This window comes from Etheostoma spectabile, chromosome 4, assembly GCF_008692095.1.
Source record: "Etheostoma spectabile isolate EspeVRDwgs_2016 chromosome 4, UIUC_Espe_1.0, whole genome shotgun sequence".
In the NCBI taxonomy this organism is placed as follows: Eukaryota; Metazoa; Chordata; class Actinopteri; order Perciformes; family Percidae; genus Etheostoma; species Etheostoma spectabile.
This window is the reverse complement of record NC_045736.1, coordinates 25434964-25458000: the sequence shown is the minus strand read 5'-3', so window position 1 is coordinate 25458000 and position 23037 is coordinate 25434964. Positions and strand designations below refer to the sequence as shown.

Sequence of the window (23037 nt, the reverse complement as noted above, 5' to 3'; positions counted from 1 at the left end):
TCCCTGTGGTGAAAATCAAGGACATTGTGTTCCTGTACACAGTTCAGATGTAATATTACAGTGGGCAATCAGTGGGCTGATTGTGAACTATGAATGAATGATGTGTTAAAGTTACAGACTGAATCAACTATATAATAACGATACATTTTATTTGTATTGCACTTTACATTTCAGCAATCTCAAAGTGCTACAGGGCATATAATAATGCAATTACTTAAAATAAGCTAATAATTAAAAAATAAAAAGATCAAGGTCAATAAGTAGTTAAGAGGAAAACCTATGAAATACATTTAGTAAAAAGCTTTCTTGAAAAGATATGTTTTGTTTAAAACTTCTGTAGACTGTGGGGCCCTCAGGTGTTCATGGAGGGTGTTCCACAGCCTTGGACCAGCAGACGAAAACGCCCTATCACCCATGCTGCAGAGCTTGGTTCTGGGGGCTTGGAGGGTGTTTGTGGTTGCAGACCGAAGGGTGCGTGAGGAGTTCTGGCAGGTGAGGAGTTCCTGTAGGTAAAGGGGGGCATGTCCGCAAAGGCACTGGTGGGTGAGGAGGGAGACCTTAGATTCTATTCTGAGTGGGACAGGTGGCCAGTGAAGAGATTTCAGGATGGGGGTGATGTGATCCTGTTTGTGTACCCTCATCAGGATCCTAGCAGCGCTGTTCTGGATGTATTGTTGTCTCTTGATAATCTTGCCAGAGATCCAGATGAGGCTATTTCAATCCTTCAATGTTTTCTCTATGTTTAAGGCAAAGTTTTAGTCTGCCTTGTAAATTAAACTTGTGGAAAAGAAATATCATCTTCTTTATAGGAACATGTGACATTTCAAATGGCTCTTGACAAAACATACTATTTAAGCCTTTTCTGATGAACTTTTGCTCAGATGTTAATACGAATATTCTCGCATTGTCAGACCCTCGTCCACAAGGCAGTTGGGTTTGACATGTACATGTTATAATTAAGATTGGGGAAACCTGGAAATAGCACATCTCTCGTGTTATCTAGCAATATCCTTCAGTGTATTCCCTGAGCAAATAAAGCATCACATCTGTAGGCTACTTCAAACCTAAAGGCCACTGTGTGTGTGTGTGTGTGTGTGTGTGTGTGTGTGTGTGTGTGTGTGTGTGTGTGTGTGTGTGTGTGTGTGTGTGTGGTGTGTGCGCGCGTGTGTGCGTGCGTGTGTGTCCTTGCTTCACTGTGTTCTGTAAGTTTGATCTCACTCCAGCGAGGGAAGCATTACATTGGTGGCCTGTGCTTGCTCAATGCCGAGACTATCTAATCTCTGCAGCTCTTAAACATCCCATTCAATTTCTTCTGTTGATAGATGCCAGTGCTCTTTGAGCCCTCTGGGAACACATTTTCCTTACAGTTTGTCTCTGATACGCTTGTGTAAGACCACTCCAGATTCATCAGGTCAGCCACCTATTGTAAACAACTGAGATCTGATTCGCACAGATCCAAAGGTCAGGAGAAGGGCTGATAATCAACATCCAGACACCAGTCTCTTGTCCACACTGGCTCCATTTATTCTAGGTAGATGCTGATGAACATATGTTATATAACAAATGTTTAGTGAAGAGTGATACCCAATTACAATCATGTGCTCCCAAGTTTAACACTAGTATAACAAGAACTGGCAATGTTGTAGTCAGACCACCTAAACCAAGACCAAGCCATCACCAAGACCAGAGTGTATAGAAACCAAGACAAGACCAAGACTTTGAGGGGTTAAGACCAAGACCAAGACAGGGCAAGGCCGAGTCAAGACCAAGACCAGACCAAACAACTGAAACATACAATATACATAACTAGCTAATATGTATAGCTAATAGTCGTGTGAAGAGATTTCTGGAGAGTTTTGGAAAAGAGGCAGATTGATAAATAATAATTATGTTAATAATAATATAATATAAATATAATTATTATCACTTATACTTAGCCTATCTTTCTTTATGCTTCCTTACTGAGTGCAGATACATATTTTAGGTGGTCCCAGCTGTGTCGGTTATTGTTACATTGCAGAATTTACACACTGCTGTGTTTTTTTCTTTAAGATGTTGTTTTGCAAATAAACTCTTTATTTTATCTTTAATAGTCAGTTAGTTAGTGTAATTCTATTTCCGTGTCATGCCAAACATTTGGCCCATCCTATACGGGATTAGAAGACACCACAAATTGGAGAAACAAATGAATACAAGTATATATACCCACATATATACATGCATACTGTATATAATAAATAAAATGTAATAAACAAAACTGTATTACAGACGCTTTGGCTGACATCTCCCAGACAGCCAAAGCTTCTTCTCCTGTCACCTGGGAGTGTGTGTTAAGGGGTGTGGGGAATGAGGGTTAACAGTAACACATTTTAAAGTTATCGGTTGCATTTGAAGCAGGAAGTTTTACATCCAATCACAGTAATGATCTTAACACATAAATCCGACGATACACAGGCAATTTGGGGATATCTCTAAATCCCTGTGATTTGCAGGCATTGAGGCCACTTTATTACAAGCTCTTTTGCAATTACATTTTTTTTTCCCGCAACATCGACACCCATGAGAGATGTGATAAACCACATAACATTGGAGTAACTATGAAATTACTACATATAAATAAAACACAACTGGAATCTACCAAAAAGCATGTTATTCATAAGTATGTTTTAACTAGCGTTGCCTTGTCACCTGACCACCTACACCCTCTGGAGACCCAGAAGTCTTTTTAACCATTGAGCATAGAGTACAACAGGCATGAAGTTCAGAGAGAACACACATGGACGGGCGGGCTGTAGGAGGGTCAGCAGGCCAGAGGGGAACAGGAGGTGAGAGGAAATATAATAATGATAAACAGATTTCAGGTCACAGCGCCCATCGACTCGTCTCTGGGGTACCTTTCCACCTTGTCATGTCCAAAGACCTTGCCGAATACTCAGAGAAGGGACAGGAGATAGTACCTGTGTGTGTGTGTGTGTGTGTGTGTGTTTGCGCATGCATGTCTAATTTATTGGCCAACTGATTTGCTGATGTGTGTGGGGCTGCATGCAGCTCAGAGCAGTAGCCTGGAACATCCGGGCCTTGCTTCATTAGGTGCTCACGCCCTTAAGGTGCTGACATTTCCAAACTTGTTCCCCATTCCTGTAATTGTTGTGAAAAATTGGCCATGGCCACCGACATTGAGAAGCTGTGTGGTAGATCTTGATTTGACGACATTTCTCTTGTGCCCGAGTGTCATTTACCTCCCTGCTTGGATGTGGAATGCAAAAAACTGTACCCTAAGTGATGAAGGAAATGAGTCTTGACTATTTATTCACCTAATTTAAAGAATAGAGTTACCTTACACAACACAGGACAGATTTTTGGAATATACAGTATATTAAATAAAATGCAATGAAATAAATGGGATTTTATTTAGGTTAACAATATAGTGTTATCCAGAATATCTATGTTACATTGTGCATATATAAGATGCCAGAAGATAAAATACAGTTCTAATAATCAAGTTAGTAAACTAAAAATGTCATTAAATTCTCTAGAACACATAATCCAAAAAGCTGCCATTCAGTGTATCTCACCTTTTTGTCACTCACTCCAACAAACACATTCACTCACATGCGCAAATCCACTAAACATCGAATCAATTAACAGTGTATGCAAATCCATTCTCGCCCATTGAACAAATGTCACTGGTAAATGTCAACACAAAAGGTATTACATCACTGTGGAACACACACTGTAGTTTATGAACCAATTGTCGGTTTTATGATGTACAATATGAGTGCAACACATCTCACAATGAGGTTATGCCCATCACATGAACAATTAAACGTTCATAGACCAATTAGTTCATAGATCGTTAGACCGATCACTGTGCAATGAACAGCTACAAATCACAAGACAAAAATTGTTTGTTTGTGATCATGTGAGAGAAAGAAGTAAAACTTACTGCAAACATTCACCCTCATATGTGGCTGTGCACATTTCAACATTCCCTGTGACTTGTGAATTTTGTACAAACATTCACGGTCTCCCTAGGAAGAAGCCTAATGACTTTAGTGATCCTCTGACTTTTCTGCTAGTGAAACTAAGATGTTCACTTTACCGGTTAAATAGCTCAACATCTACTTAGGACTGGACCAAAGGTTGGTAGAGATTCTTGTTGCCAAGACAATGAATCCTAGTCTTGAGATTTCTAACTTCTCCTAGATATCACTACTATGCAATTGACATTTGTGGTTTTAAGTTAAATTTCTCAAAAACCTTTGGATTAATTAAAATTAATTTAGTGCAGACATTAAATACCCTTAGCACCAATTGTAACCATGTTAGCGAGTCCTAGACTCTTCATTTAAAGCCATCACCAGAGTTAAATGTTAAAAATATTTGCAAAACTAATTACATACCCGTTGGCATCAGCAGTACTTTGTGATAATTAGTAAACGTTCACAGGCTAACACACTACACTGAAGATTGGTATGATTGTAAACCTGCTAAACATCAGCATGTTAGCATCGTCACTGTGAGAATGTTAGCATGCTAATGTTAGCATTTAGCTTGCTGTGCCCGAGTACAGCTCATGTTGCTTGTTAAATTACTTAAATGGTTAAACAAATATGAATGCTGAGCGACAGAATAAATGAGTGTGGAAGTGCGTTTACAACTGTTTTATGTGCATTTTCAATTTGTGCATAAAAAACCTGAATGGAAAAAAGTAAATAAAAACACTTAGGTAGAAAGATGGTGGAACAATAAAAGCAAAATACAGTAAAGTCAATTGGAAACAGACTGAATAAATAATGGCATACATTAAGCATGTGACTTATATATCACGCAGACTTCCACTGAAGAGACTAAAAACAGGGACAGACGTAACATCAAGAGCGATAAGGAGACAGTAGCCTTTGTCAAATGGCACAATACAAAGAGGAATGCCATATTTCCATCACATTTTGTACATGTTTTTTTCAGCTTCAACTGTCGCTCCTTTAATTGGATCATCTTGTTGAACCCTTTTCTTCTGCAGTGATTAAATGGCGCATAAATGGAGAGTTACATTAAATTCCGATTTAATTAGGTGTTTCTGCATTCTCCGGACATGAATCTCTCTGAGCTCCGTTCTTCTCTTTAGCCTGAGGCTCAGTCTGTTCCATCGTTGCTTTCATCTCTTCGTCTGAGGTGCTCTGGTCAGGGTTCTCTGTGTTGTTTTGGTTCTGCTCTCTGTCCTCTGCTGGCTTCTTCCTCTCCAGCATGTAATAGTTGCAGATGTTCATGAGCAAGAGAAAGAGCCCGCCAATCACAATCACAGAGCCGCTCATTAAGAAAAGGTATTTGTAGTCACCAAAGATGTCCACCAGTAACCCTGGGTGGAGAAGGGCAGAAGGGTGCAAAGAAATTACATTTCAAACCAAGAGTGTCAGTTATACCTATTGTATGCAACATTATGTCTAAACAAAAAACACACTTGGGAAATGCTGTGCACTACGACAAGCAAAAACGCAATATGTCACTGAATACTATCTTCATTCGTCCACTTTGCAACTTTGAAGGTGAAGAGCAAGACCAAACTCAGATTTGGCTTCTGTGTGTGTGAGGAAGTGAGAGTGGGCACCGACAATTTGAGAAGAGCCCTGTCGGAAATGACAGAGGGCCATTACACCCTTTCTGGCTCTCTGAGCATCTCTGGGAAGGCAATTTGGACGGCTGCTACCAAAACGAATCAGAAGAGAGGACCATTCTTAGAGCCATAAATATCGAGCTCAAGTCTGCAGAAAAGTGACAAATGTGGTTTAGATCAGATTTCAGCCTCCAAGTTTTCAGAGTGTTAACCGCACCCAGACCCCCTCCCCCCGCGACAGATCTAAGGCCGAGTGTCGTTATCTCTCTTTCTCAGCAGGTATGACGGCCTGTCTATCCATCTTATTACAACCCCCCTTTATACCATTTTTTAGCCTTGTTAAAGCAACGAAAGTGTGATGAAATACCTGGGTTATTTTGAAAAAGCTGTGAAAAGCATTCTCAAAACCATATGTTCCCACTAGCATCATCCAAATAAAGAAAAAAAAAACTCAGGTTCTGACAACCTGGTTCAGGTTCATTTCCCTCCAACCTTGTACAACTCCATTACTCAACAGCTTCGAAGGCACCTAAGTTGCAAGGCAAGTTACAGTATCTTATCAAAATCTATTAAATTACAAGGTCTACCTTGGTAGGTCTCCTTAAGTGTGTCAATCACCATCTTTACAACAAACAATGATAACAATTGTGTGTGCATGTACCATACTGGGAGGGGTCACTTTGCATTTGGATCTCAGACGGTGTATCACCTGATTGATAGCACTCATTTGGTGTGTGTACGACAATGACCATCACACTCATTAAGACAGCCTTTGATTGGCTAAGCGGTAATTAAGTCCATCTGGCAGAGTCACCTCTTTCTTTTTAATTGTATTCACAGCTTAATTATGGCCCAGGTACAGGACTTCAATGATAGTTTGAACTGAGCATCATTAAACACCCAAAGCAAAAGGCTAATTACACCAGCTTACCTCACTTCCTCCTAATTGGATTGACCCGGAGGTTTGGGGGTGCAGTAACAAGCAGCATAGTTAGGGTAGACATAACGGTTGTGCCCTCTGGAGGAGAATGTTAGACGTGCAGGGAGGCACTTATTTATCCTATTAAATGAGCGCCTCAGAACAGACAAACTGGGGGGCCTCTATAATTTCACCTCATTAAAACTCAGGTTGGAGGCAAAGGAAAAGTCAGTGTCCCAATATGTACATTTAATAACGTCATGGGCAGCTACAGTACTGCACTGACTCAACATATTTATGTAGGGTACTAAACAGGCCACTACATGAACTTGAAAGTGGACATAGTTTGGCTGAGCACTAGTCTAAATAAGAGCTTTATACATTTTGATTAATTGTTTATTAAGTGTGAGTTTTTAGAGCACATCACTAACTTAACACTAGCACTATTGTTAGGGCTGAACGATAAATGGGCAATCATTTCAGTAACATTAATACATCGGGTCGATGAGCAAAACTGGTCTGATGTGAACAAGTGATGATTATGTTTGTCTGTTTAGCTGTCGTTATGTGTGCGTTTGTGTTTGCTTTGTTTGGCCATGCAGAGTTTGTGACGCAATGATGCAACGCAGCACAAGATTTACATGCTGAAGACAAAGTATTCTCGAAGGTCTGGAGGCTTTTCACGGTGAAAAAAGACGGCGTGAAGGATGCAATATTTGCAAGGTTGAAGTAATGCAAGGAAGGTGCTATGTCAAATAATTCAACACCACCTATTTGATCACTCATATGAGGAACTGCCATCCAGATGTTCACAAAATCAGGAGCAAGCTACTAGCAAGCAGCCTAAACGAGAAAGAGAGAGGGGAGGTGAGTGTGTGTTGATGAGTATAAATTTAGCAGTAATGCTATAAGTGAACAAAGCACTGCAGTGTATTTACAGTTTCTGAACAAATGCTGCAACTGAAGACCCAAGCCATGTTCCTGTGCCCTGCATGCTACCTGCTGGTTAAAGTGAAGCGGGTTAGCCATGGAGCTAGCAATAACGTCAGCACAGGCTCACTGACTTAAGGTGGGCTGGCTTTCCGGTCGTCCAACTATTCTCATTTTAGAGACAAGCCGCTCCTTCAAGTTTTTTGATTGCTCACTTGCCAACTCAGATAGTCATAAAAGCTGAACAGGATATACTGATCTATGATTGTAACTTTTTCACAGCTGTGACTGAGTTAAACTGGACTTTCATTAGGTTATAAACTTGCTAATAAGTTGTAAAAGGTAGCCTAAAACTAACACTGTTAGTTACTTGTGTTTTACACGGTGGCCCTGTAACTTCATGGGAAACCGTGAATCTATGATTTATGGGCTTTTCAAAATGTTTTGCATATAAAGAGACATTTATTTTTCAAATTCAGAGTGTTTACACATTTTTCCGTATGTCCAAATATCAGAGAAACTTGTTTCATTCTGATCACATTGACATTGGTAAATCGTTAATGCCTATGTTAAAATTGTTTTTTGCCAAATTCACGCCAGTGCACGCCTAATTATGGTTGAGAAAGTTGCTATTGAAACTGCATAACACACTCATTCCACATACTGCTTGTATAGGTTTTAGGGGGACACTGTGCATGTGGTTAATTTAATGGCAAAAAAATAAAAAATACTTATTTTAATCGGGCTCAGAAAGGTGAACAATCAACCTCAATTTATTGCAATTAGTAATTTTGATGTTTTTATGTGTGGTGATTTCCAAACAGAAAATCTCAGTTGGCAAAAGAACTCACTTCCCATACTCAAGTAAAAGTACAGATACTTGTGTTAAAAAATATTCTGGTAAAAGTAGAAGTACTGATTTAACTTCTTTACTCAAGTAAAAGTAACAAAGTAAAGACTTAAAGTGTAAAAGTAACCTTGCAAATAACCATTTTAGTGCAAGCTGAGAAACTTCAGTGGACATGGGAAAAAGGCTCTTTATATGCCAGTGCATGGATGTCTGCCAATAGGCGTAAAAAATCCCATATATGATTATTTTCACAGAGACTGTGACTCTAGATTAATAAGACTCTGACTGAGTAGCAAGATATCAATTCAATTGTGATTCTGTGAGAAGTCTGTGTATATTCCCAGCCAATTAGATTGAAATTGGTATTGATGACGCAAACAAAAACGGTAAATCCAGTGAAATTATTTGGAACTTGTTAGTGAGGGCTAGATTAGGACTGTATTTAAAGCTGATTCCAACGTCACCCTAGTTGTGTCTGTTAAAACACAGAAGACAACAACTTCTCTCTGTTGATGCTTTATTACAATCAAGCAACAGTACAAACATGGGCGTGGGTGGCTCTGCCACGGCTGTGTGTGTGTGTGTGTGGTTCCGCAAAGAAAGAATAACATTGCAAAGGCTACCATACACAATGCATAGGAATGATATATGCTGGTAAATAATAACAATAAACCACTAATAATTACATTATGTTAATGCCGTGTAGCCTAACTGTAGCATGTGAATAATGCACCTAAAATACAAACGTGAGAAAGGGCGTTCAACAAACACCATTATACTGTATCGCAGCCAGGTAACCCACACCACACACACACACACACACACACACACACACACACACACACACACACACACACCACACACACACACACACACACACACACACACACACACACACACACCACACACACACCACACACACACACACACACACACACACACACACACACACACACACACAGCTGTTGCCTTGCCTCCTGGGAATTCAGTTGAAGCAGGAAAAGGTAGCCAACAGTATGCAGATTGTGTGTGTGAAGTGAAGAGCGCAGTTGTTCACAAGGGAAGAAGCTTGGAGTAAAGTAACTAGGAGAATATAGCTCACATACAACACACAGAAGAGCCTCTTAAATTTGATGGTTAAGAAGCACAAAAGGCACTCTAAAACTTGCCCCGTTAACTGCAGTTTTAGCTCAGTGAAAGCTTATACGCGTAGCTGCAGCCGCTCCGTGTTGCCTGCACTGATTCAGGTCGGGGGGGTTCAATCAAAAGTACTCGCATATTTCTAGCAATCAAGATGAACATAAAAATTGGCCGGAATTCTCCTTTAAAAAGTATGTTCTACAGAAGTTCTCTGAGACAAATTTGGGTGTTTGGGCCAGTGGAGGAAGAAGTATTTAGACAACTTTACACTGTAAAAATACTTTGTGACAAGTAAAGGTCCTAATCACGTAAAAGTACAAAAAGTATTAGCATCAAAATGTATTTAACGTACCAACAATATAAGTACTCATTATGCAGAATAGCCTATTCAAAAATTATTTATTATATTGCTGAATTCTAACTTGTGAGACATAAAATGTTCATCATTGTATGTTGTAGCTGGTAAAGGTGGAGCATTTTAATTATTTTACATTTGACAAGGTAGTTTAATCGGATTTTGTAGTACCTCAAAATATCAAAACTGTACTTAACTACAGTACTGGCATTTCAGTAAATGTTACTGGTTAGGGCTTTATAAATAACTTGAGGGCTTCAATTAACAATTCTTTACAACTAATGGTGATTTTTTTGTTTAAAAATGTCTGAAACTTCAAAAAATGTCTGGAATCTATTAAAATAGTTGCCAAATATGTATTGCTGAACTAATCAACTAATCATTTCAGCCTTAAACTTGACCCGTCTGGACCAAGGAGCAACACAACTTATTGTTCCAAACCTTCCTTTAAAAAAATCCAGTTGATATTGTTCGATGATTACATTCAACTTTGACTTGAATAAAATAATCATAATTTAGGCTTTAAAATGATCACTGCAAATACATACATATTGGCTCCTAACTTTAAAAATGCAATGACGAAGAGATGAAAAGTGTGGTAGTTTGAATTTTTGTGCAGTTTGTTACACATCATGTGTCCAGCACTGTGAAAATATTTACTTACTACAACAAAGTCGTTACCTCAGCAGAAAGCATTAACAAATATACATGCCAGAACTGATTTTCTACCTACTTTGGCAGTTTTACAGGCCCTGATGAGAACTGCAATATCTCAATTCAAAGTGTTTTCTGTTCTATGATTAATTGTCACTTCAAATAATTTTCTCCAATGGCTCCTTTTTTTTAAAAAAAAAGAAAAAGAAAAAAAAAGGCAGTTACTGTCATTTGGTTCCATGCTTCTGTTTTGACTCAAGTGTTTTATAGTGGTGTCTTTCAAAAGTGCACTAATCTTGAAAATGGCAAGAAAGCAGAGAAGGTAAACAATATCCTTCTGATTACAAGGTAATTTAGACCATGAAGGTAGCTGTTCGCACTTCAATCTTAAGCTCGAGACAGACGAATGCTCGAGATACAAGTCAGATGAAAGATTTTTTTCTCGTCTTTGTTGGACTGGTAAGTAGACGAGTAAAGTAATTCAGCTTGGAGGTTGATGCTGAGCAATACAAATAACTAGTCAGTCTGACCCATATATAATCCCCTACTAATACCATGTATTAAATGGTAGCCACTTAATTTATGAATTCATATTTTCTTAATTATTTATAGAATCAAATAAAGACAAGACTTAACCGAAAAAGTCTGTTTCTGGTTAAAGTCATCAAAGTAAGGTGACATCTGGTGCACATGCTTTTAATATCTATGTCAAAAACATCAAATATTATATAAGTTTCTTTTGAAAAGGTCTCATATTAATAAATACTTTTAAAGTATAATAACGCTCAATCCATTCCATCCAGTCTGTATTCAGAAACCGTGCCATAAAAGCATGTAAACATGACAAGAAACACAAGAAAACTGAATATGAACCTGAAAATGAGCATAATAGGGTCTCTTAAAAAGGAGCACAGGGCTACAGCTCTGCCTCTTTGTTTGTGTTTCCAACATATTTTCAATATTCAATATCATGCACACAAACCTGAGCTTCTGAGTTTTGAGATCTAAATGTTTCATAATTTGTACATAGCCAAATCCAGTACACTTCTTACAAGTCTCAGCAATGAATACAGCTACTTTACAGCAGTAAATGATCCGTGACCAATTGCTACTCTAATGTGAATCCCAAAACCATCCTACTCACCAGTGACAATCCTACTCTGTTTTACAGTAGTAACATCCTAGCAAGTAATTGAGCTCTACTGCTACACAACGCACAGCCCATGACTAAGACACAGATAAACACACAACGGAGAAATAATCTGTCTTTGTAATTCGGTGTGCTGCATTATTTACAAAGGAGCTTGCACCAAACTGGCTATTTTTTCTGCTGTTACAATAGATTTTTTTTCCACAAGTGTGTGTTTGTATATACAGTAGGTGTACATTATTTACTCCCTCTTTGCCCATCAGCTGCACGGATCAGCGTATGGTAATCTAAAGTAAGCTGAAAGTAAATACGTACCTATCTTATCACACTCAACACTGCAGACAAACAAGGAAAGAGAGGTATGTTTTTTTTTTCCAGTAAGTCAGGCTGCTTCTGTCATGTCTTTTAAATGGATAGTGTATGGTAAGTGTGCACTGTTACCTCCAGCAGGCGGTCCCAGTAGCATGGGGAAGCACTCGATGATGGTGACCAGTCCAACAGCACTGGGGAAGCGTTGATTTCCCATCAGGTCCATCAGGCATTCGAATATTAGGGCGAAAACCATGCCGAAACTCATGCCAAAAAATACTGCGTAGGTCACCAAGAAAGCGTAGCTCTTGCTCAGTGGGCACAGTAGGTGGCACATTCCGTTGAAAATCATGGCAAAGCTGAAAAAATACTGTATTCTGGGCCTGACCCACTTGTTGTTGGCTATCAGGCCAGTGCCAGGCCGAATAAACATGTCCACAAAGCCCGTAATGGAGAGCAGATAGGCTGCAGAGTACTCATCAATGCCTTGGGTAATAGCATAGGCTGACAGGAACACAAAGGGCGCATAGGCACCAAAGATGAACAACACATTCCCAATGAGGTAAATGATGAAACCTCTATCCTTGAAGAAGGTCCAATCCAAGAACTTCTTAGCATTGTTCATGCAGCTTCCTTTTAGCTTTGTGTTGCACGTATTTGGCTGTTCCTCCATGTTCTTCTGCAGTGCACAAGTGGATGGTTTATGAGGCCGAATGACAGGCCTCATCAGGGCCCCAGCAACACAACAATTCAGCATCAGACCCCCGAGGATAAGGAGACTTCCTCTCCAGCCAAACTTTTGGAGTAAATATTCGTTGGCAGGGGCCAGTACACACACAAACACCGGACTCCCAGCCATGGACAGTCCGTTAGCTAAAGGACGCCTGGCAAGAAAATACTTGCTGATGATGGTGAGAGACGCATTGAGGTTTAAGGAGAGTCCAAAACCTGTTTTTAGACAGATAAAAAAAAAAAAAAAGTCACATTTTAAAAATCCTCAGAGTTGAAAACCTTCCTGGACATAAACTCTAAAGAGTACTCGCTAAATTAAATCAAGACTGATTTGGTGCTCATTAATGTTCCATCTCATTTCACTTTTGCTGGCAAAAATCTCATTACAGAATGCTGGAATTATTTCAGAAATAATTTCTCCATTGAAGTAGAAATAAATTAGAGCGCCTCGGTAATACATTCCATTTAATAGCACCTTATTTTCCCATGAAGAGCTACAGGTAGATGGTTAGGATGCTCTGCTCCTTTCCAATGTCAATGTAATCGTTTTCTCTGGCTCCATAATGAAGCCTCAAGAAAAAAGGTAGAACTAAACAGGGGATTTATAAAATGAAAACACACACACACACACACACACACACACACACGCACACGCACGCACGCACGCGCACACACACACACACGTGTGTGACATCTTATCAGATTTGTGAGAGGTCAAAATAATGTCAACATCTGTGGACATTTTGGTCATTCAAACATGATGATGAGTAATGAGTAAAATTAAATTGTATGTTAAAAACTAATTTACAAAATTAACTTAAGATAAATTTAAATTAAACATACATCTTACAACTTATGACTGATTCTGATATTTGGTTTAATTTACTCTTGTTAAAAGAAATACACTGTTTAACCTTATTTCCATGTGTTTACTGTTAGGGGTGCTTATCAATACATGGTATAAAGTCCATCAGCATACCAGAGCCCCCAGAGCACCCTCTGTTCAAGTGTCAACTGTCTTTTTCCAATTTTGCCTTTTTTTCCCCTCAAAATCCTTATCACTGCTCACTCCAAAGCAGCAACTTCTGGTGCTGAAAATTAACCCAACCCGGGCAGAAGTCCACACCTACAACCCTGTATAATGACAAGCTGACCTGGATTATTCCTGCACTTATAGGACAGTCCCTCCTAAAAGGGCAACAAAGAAAGACAATCAATTAAATCTAAAATCTGGACTAGAAGCTGTATAAACAAAGATAAGTGCTTACTAAAAGCAACTCAATGAGTCTGGGGTGTTTTTCATCTTTTTGCCTGTGTGTGTGTATTTGTGTATACATGTGTGTAGGGATATATCTGCTAGGTGCACCAGGGCACAGGGGAGCAGAGCGTGGCACACACATGCCCCCGGGCACCACACATGGCCTAGTCACTTGCTGGGCCTATTAATCCTTCCCAGCAGTCCTTGGCAGGGTAATGAGCCTCGCAGGGTGGCAGGGAGACCCCTTGTGACAAGCATGATGGGAGCCTACGGGAGAGTACAGAGGGCAACGGAAGACCACGCTCTCTGGGATCGGCGACGGTTTCTTAATTACCGCCCTGGTCCCCTTGGTGCTCTAACTACACCCCAGGAGCTGGGACAGATGCCCTGGGCCCCAACAATCAGCACGGTAGCCCATTCAAAAGAAGCAGATCTAGCAACCCAGACATTCAGAAAGGATATGAAAAGATACAGACTTGCCCTACCAGAGAGTGTCTTAGAAGTAATGGGAATAGTAAGCAAAAGGGTAAATATGTCTTGTATCAAAGAATTAGTTGGTTTATTCAATAGAAAACATATGGGTCCTTTTTACATTTGTCCATTCTTTCCTTTGTATTTTTTTATTGTATTCTATTATATACATTATTTTTGCATTATCTGTATGTGTGTTGTTTGTCTTATATTTTGCAGCTGTGGCACATCAATTTACACATTTAATTTAATCTATTTTATCATAGTTATGAGCTGTGATCAACTTAATGTCTAAGGATTGCCAAGACTGCTAAACTTTTTAGCCAGGTTTATTTTTAGGGCAGCAGTGTCACAAATAAAAAAAAAAACATATCCAAGTACTGTACCTGCAACGACACCAATGCAAAAGTAGAGGTGAAGGAGGGAGCTCCCAAAAGAAGCAGCTACCATCGAGAGCCCACACATCAGTCCACCCAGTATTACTATTGGCCGGCTTCCAAAGCGATTGACCAACACAGTGCTCACTGGTCCTGCAAGGAGGAGGAAGACAAAAAGAAAGAAAGAAAGAAAGAAAGAAAGAAAGAAAGAAAGAAAGAGAGAGAGAGAGGTTCAGTATTATTGCATGTTACAGCTCAATATAAACAGTTAGTCTGTAATTAATGTACCCACTGCTAGCGATCAGGGGGTTCCTACAGCAGTTTCTACTCTAGGTCTAAACCAAGGGCAAAAGGAAACCTCAAACTTTTGCGTCCAATGTGACACAACTTGGCAACTCATTATACTCACCCCTTATAATGTAAAATGCTACACTCTGATCAATCAGCAATTAAAACAGCCTTTTATATGCTGTCACTTTTCCATTCATTTATAACCTTGCCTGAAAAAGTGACATTGAACCTCCAGTCCTTCTGTAGGCAATCATAACGAAAATTTCTTCTTCTTGGGATAAAGACCAATTGTTTCACTATACATTTATTTTACTCAATTCATATATAAAAATGGGAAGTGCATCAATAAAACTAGCTTTTTTTTAATGCACTGGTAGGAAGTACTTTAATGTGGATGGTGATAATTGAAAACAGGCCAGTGAGCCATAAGAGGATTACATGTTTGGCAAACACCTAGGGCCCTATTTTAATGATCTAAGCGCACGGCATGAAGCACGTGGCACAGGTGTGTTTAGGGCCTGTCCAAATCCACTTTTGGTAGTTTAACAGTTGAAAAAAGGGTCCGTGTGCCAGGTGCATGGTTCAAAAGGGTTGTACTTAGTGTTTTTGGGCATAATATGCAATAAACCAGTCAGAGTGTCTTCTCCCATCACCTTTAACAGCCAGGCGGGTTTGTACCTTGGTGCATTGCTGTTATGATGGCGGATTTAATAAGCAAGAAGAAGAGATTTTCAGGAGAAGTAACTGATCTGCCCGTGCGTGAAGTGAAAGTTTGTGAGCAGATCATTTTATAATACCATCTTACGTTGTAATATTTTTTTATTTTTTTGTTTTTCATGTTTGTCTGCTGTGCTGCGTCCCTGTGCGCGTGCGTGCATGCGTGCGTGCATGCGTGCGTGCGTGCGTGTGTGTGTGTGTGTGTGTAACAACCATAAATGTGCACGAACCTAGGCACATTTTACTAATGGGCTGTTAAAATAATGAAATGATGCGTTGTTGAATTTAGACCAGGTTTCTGTTGGACAATGGCGCAATCCACTGCTTTAAACTAGCAAAATGTCAAGAATGCACCTGAAAAACACCTCCCTGTAACACCTGCACACCAATGGGCTTACGAGGTGGGAGCAGGTGCATTTGCTTTTTAAACAACGTTGGTCTTAAACTAGCAAAGACACTTTACTTATATGCCGGGTGCAATCATGATAAACATGTCTTCAAGACAAGGCTGATGATTAACTTCTCAGTACATGAGAAATTATACTAGGAAAGTAAGTGCATATATTTTTATAGTGATTATATTAGAATACGGTTACAACCAGTTATGGCTTTCTATGACCACATTCTTTATATCAAGTGAGAATTTCTAAACGTAGATATACACAACTACTTATAAAAGCATAGATCACGTTTGAAAATTTCCAACAAAATATCAAAGTACTAACATTATATCCATGCATGGACTTTTAAGGATTTAGCATCAAGCCAGCAGTTTGTCAAACAGAAGCAGAAGCCCATAGGCCAAGCTAACAAAAACATTTAAGACCACATTAAAACATTATTGCTTTGCAGTGTTCTTCCACAAACAAACACAGTGTAATTCCAAGATACAGGGCCGCAAAAGATTATTCGTTTCATTATCAAATCAACCTTCTCATTACTTTATCAAACAATTGTTGGCCTATAAAATGTCAGGAATTGTGAAAAATCAAAACATATATACAGGTACAATTTCCTAAAGCACAATGTGATGTCCTAGAATTGCTTGTTCTGCATATCATTCCAAAACACAAAAGATATTCTGTTTACTTTAACATTGTATGGAGTAATACCTCACAAAGACAACCACAATGTGTTTGGCACCTTTGCCTCAAAAACAACTTAAAAACAATAATTGAAATGGGTGCGTATTACAGACCGACTGGGCTAATGTCCATGCACTAATATCACAACTGAGATCTGAAATTTCGCTTTAAAAAACGACCCCATAAGGGGCGGCTGAAGACCGTGTGCCACACGTACAAAAGCTCATTTGTTGCTGCAGAGGCCGCAGGTTCAACTCCGACCTGCGGCCCTTTGCTGCATGTCATTCCCTCTCTCTCTCCCCTTACACATCTTCAGCTGTCCTTTATAATAAAAAGGACTAAAAGATATTCAAATACACAAATTAATAAAAGTCCTCGTATGTGCTTATGTCATTAACTGTACACTAAAAAGCACATTGATGCCTAAAAGCATACACACATTTATACATGTCTGTTTATTTAATCTCAACTAGGAGCTTGTTTATAGGAGAGTTTTTATCCTTATTCCATGATGAGCTGTAAAGAATTGTATGGCCGCTGTACCACTACAGTACATGCAATAAAAAAATATACATCCTGCTGTTTATACAGTTAACCAGGTGCCTGCAGGGGGTCAAAGATAGATCATTTCTCTTAATGTAACTGTGTCACAATAGGGCATCTCCCGCACTGCCACCATTTCTACTTCCATTATAACTTTATCATTCGGACTCCTTGAGTCAGAGGTTCTCTGAAAAGGCTGTCATGTCTCTCCCATGGGGCCCTGGTGTCAGACCCAAGTGTGCTGAACCGTCCTCTGATATATTCCCCCTGTCTCTGTCCTCCACTGGGTGACATTGCTTAAGCCTTGCCAAGGACAATATGATAAAGCCCTGTGCCTGAGTCACAGTGGAGAAGAATATTTCATCAGTTAGGCTTCTCTAAAGGTGAGTGCAGGTGAGTCACACACCCTGGTGTCCTGGTGTGTTTTTGTTAATTAATAGTTTCAAATATATAATAGTAATAATAATAGGAATTTGTATAGCGCTTCAAAAATCAAAGTCGCTTTACAGGGCAAGGTAGAAAAACAAAAAACAAGATTTGGCACTGATGAAAAGAGAGGGGGGCGTGGGGCTACGGATAGCCAGAGATGAAGAGATGGGTCTTGAGGCTGGAGTGGAAGATGGTGGAAGCGGATCTCTAAGGAACTCCACAGTGGAAAAGTCAACTTAGGTTTCTCAGATTGTTTTGCTTGTTGTGACAACAATAATGTTGCGTGTATCCTTTTTAAAATGATAATGTTGCTTACATTTTAACCACTGAACCAACAGTATTTAAAAAACAAAAAAAAGGTACTTTGTGATCCATGTTGGTGAAACAAAGTACTTTGCTGTACTTTGTGGTTGAAACAAAGAAATGGGATCAGACTAGAACCGTGAGAGGCCAGATATAGTGTGAATCCAGCAACTCAGAGCTGATATCTGTCAACCAGTCGTAGATCCAGCCAGTGTAAGATGGAGGAAACCCAAAAGCCAAAAGACACAGACGGGCACTAATACTTTTTCACACCACCTAACCAGAGTTGGGCTAGGGTTGTCAGGGTTCAACCCTCCTTTTGGAAATTAAAACCAAGCCAGTCTACATACATGGGTATATCACTGGTCAACCCGGGAGTAATGCATAACAAATTACCCTAACTGCTAGAAAAGGGGGGGGGGGGGGGGGGCTTTACACGTCATTCAGTGAACAGCTAACATCACATACTCCAGTCCAGCTGTGTACCAGCAGAACTAACGTTTTGTAGCTTCTTGTCATTGTACAGAAGGGGAAGATAAACAAAGTTTACTTTACGACTGTTTTGCAGTCATTACATTCTAAAGCACAACTAAATAACTCATCAAGCACTTCTCAGATGATTTTGTGCAGAGTGATTTCTCAGCTCTGCATATGTATTGCAGCAGCCGGACAAGGAAGTAGGCTACTCTAGTATCGAATTAGACTTAAAATTTCTCTTTGTTTGATTTAATTAAAAGTAAAGGTGCGCTCTGTGACTCTTTTTTTTTTTTTGTTTTTTTTTTTTAAGAGCTTTGCGCTTCCTGGCAGCCGCACTGAACTGCAGGCTGCAGATGTGCCTCACACTCACCGTCAGCGGAATGTTTGGAAATTAATTGAAGTGCTCTGCTGTTGTTGTAGCGGCCTGTAACAATCCTGTGCGGCAAACATAGGCGGCGACCTATGACAACTGCACGACAGAGATTCACCTCTTTATAAACATTCTGAGAAAGGAACATCACTGTTTGGTTTAACTACTCACAGCTTTGTTTGGCTAAGAAAGGTCAAAAGCCGTTGAGAACCACGTTGCAAGAAGTAGTGCCTGGATGCTGACAACTCTTGTCTAGTCTCAGAGTGCCATTTCAGGCCTGGGTGTTTAGTGCCATTCCAAGCCAGAGTGTAATTGCACACATTGAACAGCCAACTGTAATGTTATTATAAGAAAGGGAAAGCATCTTCTGGCATCCAACCATGACAGCACATTACACCAAAGCTCTTTTTTTAGGGTCTTAGATCATTGGACATGAAATTACTTATATACATTCTGAATAAGCATGTGTGCTGAAGGAAAAACAAAACAAAAAACCTTCTCATAAATGAAACTGTCTAAGTGTGGATAGTTGAATTTAAGTCAGGTGAGCAACACATGCTAACATCATTCCCCAAATTAGGCAGCTTAAGACTATTTCAGTGGGTGCAGTAACTCACGTGAGTTACTCATGTGATGTCAGTTTATTAATTATCTATCTCTTCCAAATGAGCACAACAGTGGTCTTCTTTGTAGAGAAGACAGATGCCATATAAGTAAAAGATTGTTTTAATCTGCTTTATAACTGGAGTCACTCACGCCGGCGCACATGTCTGCATCCAGCTGACCAATAGCTTTAGTCTTTGTGGTGTGTTCAAGTGCAATGTTCATAGGGATTTTAATAAGGAGTCTTTGATCAGCAGACCGATATCAGTGCTGGTTCTCGGAGGTCAAGAGAAGACAACAAATGCATTCTCTAGTCCTGTAAAGGAGTATTGATTTAGAGGCTACAGAACGGGTTGAAGGTACATGACCTCACTCAATTCCAAACAGATCTGCTGAAACTCTGGATTTGAAGTTATTGTATTTATGGTAACCAGGTGGTTTTCTTGATGAGTAACAAGAAACTGCAGTACAGCAATGCCAAAGATATGTTTTAGGTATCTTAGAAAAAGTGTCACAAATTAGATAGTTTATCCATCAAAGACAACTGCTCCGAATTGTAAAATGCCCCATTCAGGACACATCTTGGTCACATATTTTTTGTTTTTATCCTTTGATTCATCAACTTGCATGTAGTTTACATACGTAGTTTTGGTGATTTATTCTATGCTTCCAATGAACTAAAAGTCATAACATGTTTAGCAGTTGCATAAGGAACAATTCTTCTTTAAACTATTCAGAAAAAGGATAACGGCCTTTTTACTATTTAGTAAATCGTTTCAAAATGTCCTCAACACAAAAAGGACCTCATTTATTATGAATTATACTGAACTAATGGTTGTATGTATGGCTGAAAATTGGTTAAACTGAATATCATTGTATTTGTTGGAAATTCTGTTAAAATAAATTAAAAAACACTGATCAATCAAGAGCGGTGAAGTGAGATCCAATCACATGTGGTCACTCGCATTTGAAGACACATTCTACTGTCAAGTATGAACACACGTACTTAAAGCTATCCACTTGTGATTGGATTACTCAGGGCGAATTAGAATACCAGGTGGAAAAGGGGTCAGTGTGAAACCACTGGAATGAATGTGAACTCCATCACTAAAAACTTCACAGGGAGTTACCCACCTTTTTCAAATAGTATAAGCAAATGATGTGTGAGCGATTTTGTGTTAATTTTGTCACGAGGAAAGCTACTGATAGTGATTAGTGTTCCTTATGAGCAGACAATGAAAGAGCTAGGGTTAGTGATTGAATCAACTCACCGCCTGCATACATGACAGCTAGCATGATAGAGGAAATCCATGCCATTTCACTGGAGCCAGCTCCTAAATCCTCCTGGATCTCTTTGAAGTAAATGGAGAGGACTTTGGGCGTAGAGTATGCAAATCCAATGGATATGTGTGCTCCAAACACCACCACCCAACCCCAACCACCATCCAGGGGTTTGTAGTCCAACTCAGCTGCTGGAGCAGGGGACATGTTCCTGTTAAAAGAGTGAAAAACATTCATAACATTGTATTATATTATGTATTGTATATCAAAACAACAAAATATATGGTGTGTGTGGACGTGTGTGTGTGTGTGTGTGTGTGTGTGTGTGTGTGTGTGTGTGCGTGTGCGTGTGCGTGTGCGTACACTATATATGTAAAAAATAAAAAGTTTAATGATGTACCGCAGGCATTTATATTTAAACTGTGTGTGAACTTCGTCAGCAAACTGAGTAGCCAAATTTCAAAATAAAAGAATCAACATATAACTTCCAAAACTTGCAGGTCTTACATGGATTAATACAATATGCCAATTAAACCAAAGTGAGGATGTAAAATACTGGTTTACATGAGTTATGTTTGTAAAGACAAGAGTGCAACTGGCCTAAAAAAAATGTCATAATGATGAGAAACACCAAAGGCTGAGGTTTCATCATTTCATCAAGCTCCTCGGTTATCTTAATGTGAATAAACCTGTAGGCCTAATTTATATGGTCAAACTAATTACTCACCGCGCCTTTAAATAAGTTTAGTAATATTAGTAATACGAAGATCTGCCGAGTACAGACCGTAGCTGTGACAGTGTTCCTTATTTATGAGACTTACAGCATTGAGCAAAGTGTAACATGTCTTATAAATGCAGTATAAACAACTGAAGTTTTGGTTGTGTTTGTTAAGTAATGTTTCTTATTCCAGCGAGAGCGCTCGCTGGAATAGACGCTTAGTTAACGTTGTCACTTAATTGAGACTGGATCACACTTACTAACTTAAAAGTTGTTTTTTTCCAAACCAGTGCACAAGTCTGCAAATGCTATTCCAGATGTGATCGGGTCAAAACAGCGTTTTCAGTGAAAGAAAGGTTCTTGGTTGCATCTCCACGCGGAGTCAGACGGAAGGAGATGTAACGTTACTATACACGTGGACAATGATCGGAATCAGTGACACAGCGTCACTGCTGTGTAAAGCTGTACCTTTCAAAGCATTAAAGACAGACTAGCTCCTAAACATATACAAAGCCCGAGTGCACGTTACCTTTCACTGAGCGCCTTCGCAGCCCGTTAGTCTCCACAGTAATTACTGAACAAATTTGCAGCCTGCTGCTTTATTTGACATCAGGTCACGTGCTCACTGATGGCTGGGGGTGGGGGGGGCTTTCCCTCGCCTTTTTGGCGAGTTTCAGAATCTACAATATCTACAAGATCCTTGGGGTGCAGGGTTGACAACTTTCTTCATCTTCTTCTTTTCTTACAAAAACAGTTGTCCTGTATTTCAGCATTTCATTCATACTTTGTGGAGAAAAGATCCAAACTTTGAGGAAGCCCACAGGGTACGTTGAAGAACACAAGCCTTCCATCTATGCTAAACAGCCACACCCTGCATTAGAAAAGTACTCTGTTGAAACAACCAGAGAGCTAATGCAATGATAGCAATGATACATATTATAGAGAAATGTATTAAACATTCCTAAGCATAACAGGAAAACTTTCATACATTCAAATGCTGGCATTCATTCATCTGCTGGCTTCCTGCAGTCACTGCATTCACTATCTGGTTTAAATTTAAAGTGTATCACTTGTTCTTTACTGTAAAAACATGTATCACTTAGGGCTGTCAGTTTACTTAATGACAGGAGTCCCTTAAGGAAAAGGGTTTGGAACACTAGCTTACAAAATCCTGTGACTAACTAGGGTGTGACACAAATTATGTTGAAATGTTAACAGTGGCGAATACATACACACACTTCACTTTTAATAGTTTTATTTTCAAATTATGTGCAATGTGAATTTCACAGTTAGACCTCAACCACCACTAAAACCCGAAACCCAAAACAGACAAACCAGCTAAAGAAAAGCATGAACACAATAGAATAGCACCCATAGGTGATGCATGTAAATGACCAGAATGACCCATGTATTGCAGCCAACGGCCAATGACTCTTTAACATAGAAAGCAGTTTTTTAGCT

At 39.4% G+C, this 23037-nt stretch overlaps 1 protein-coding gene across 2 annotated transcripts; it reads right to left on the bottom strand.

Moving 5' to 3' along the window:
- Positions 1-3391: 3391 nt before the first annotated feature.
- LOC116688346 (monocarboxylate transporter 2) lies at positions 3392-22204 on the bottom strand. Of its 2 annotated transcripts, XM_032514347.1 has the most exons (5): positions 22106-22204; positions 20849-21069; positions 14769-14912; positions 12054-12869; positions 5067-5359 (listed from the first exon to the last, which is right to left on the bottom strand). In XM_032514347.1, exons 2-5 carry the CDS (start codon positions 21063-21065, stop codon positions 5067-5069), a joined length of 1470 nt encoding a protein of 489 aa, XP_032370238.1. In that variant the 5' UTR covers positions 21066-21069; positions 22106-22204. The 2 variants fall into 2 exon arrangements, with proteins under 2 accessions (XP_032370239.1, XP_032370238.1); XM_032514348.1 differs by lacking the exon at positions 22106-22204 and having other exon boundaries at positions 3392-5359; positions 20849-21065.
- Between the last annotated feature and the right edge of the window lie 833 nt (positions 22205-23037).

Coding starts and splice junctions, on each gene's coding strand:
- LOC116688346 (XM_032514347.1), bottom strand. CDS start 21,065: ATGTCCCCTGCTCCAGCAGCTGAGTTGGACTACAAACCCCTGGATGGT. Junction 14,913..20,848: donor AGCTGTCATGTATGCAGGCG/GTGAGTTGATTC, acceptor TCCTCCTTGCAG/GACCAGTGAGCACTGTGTTG. Junction 5,360..12,053: donor ACTGGGACCGCCTGCTGGAG/GTAACAGTGCAC, acceptor TTCTCCACCCAG/GGTTACTGGTGGACATCTTT.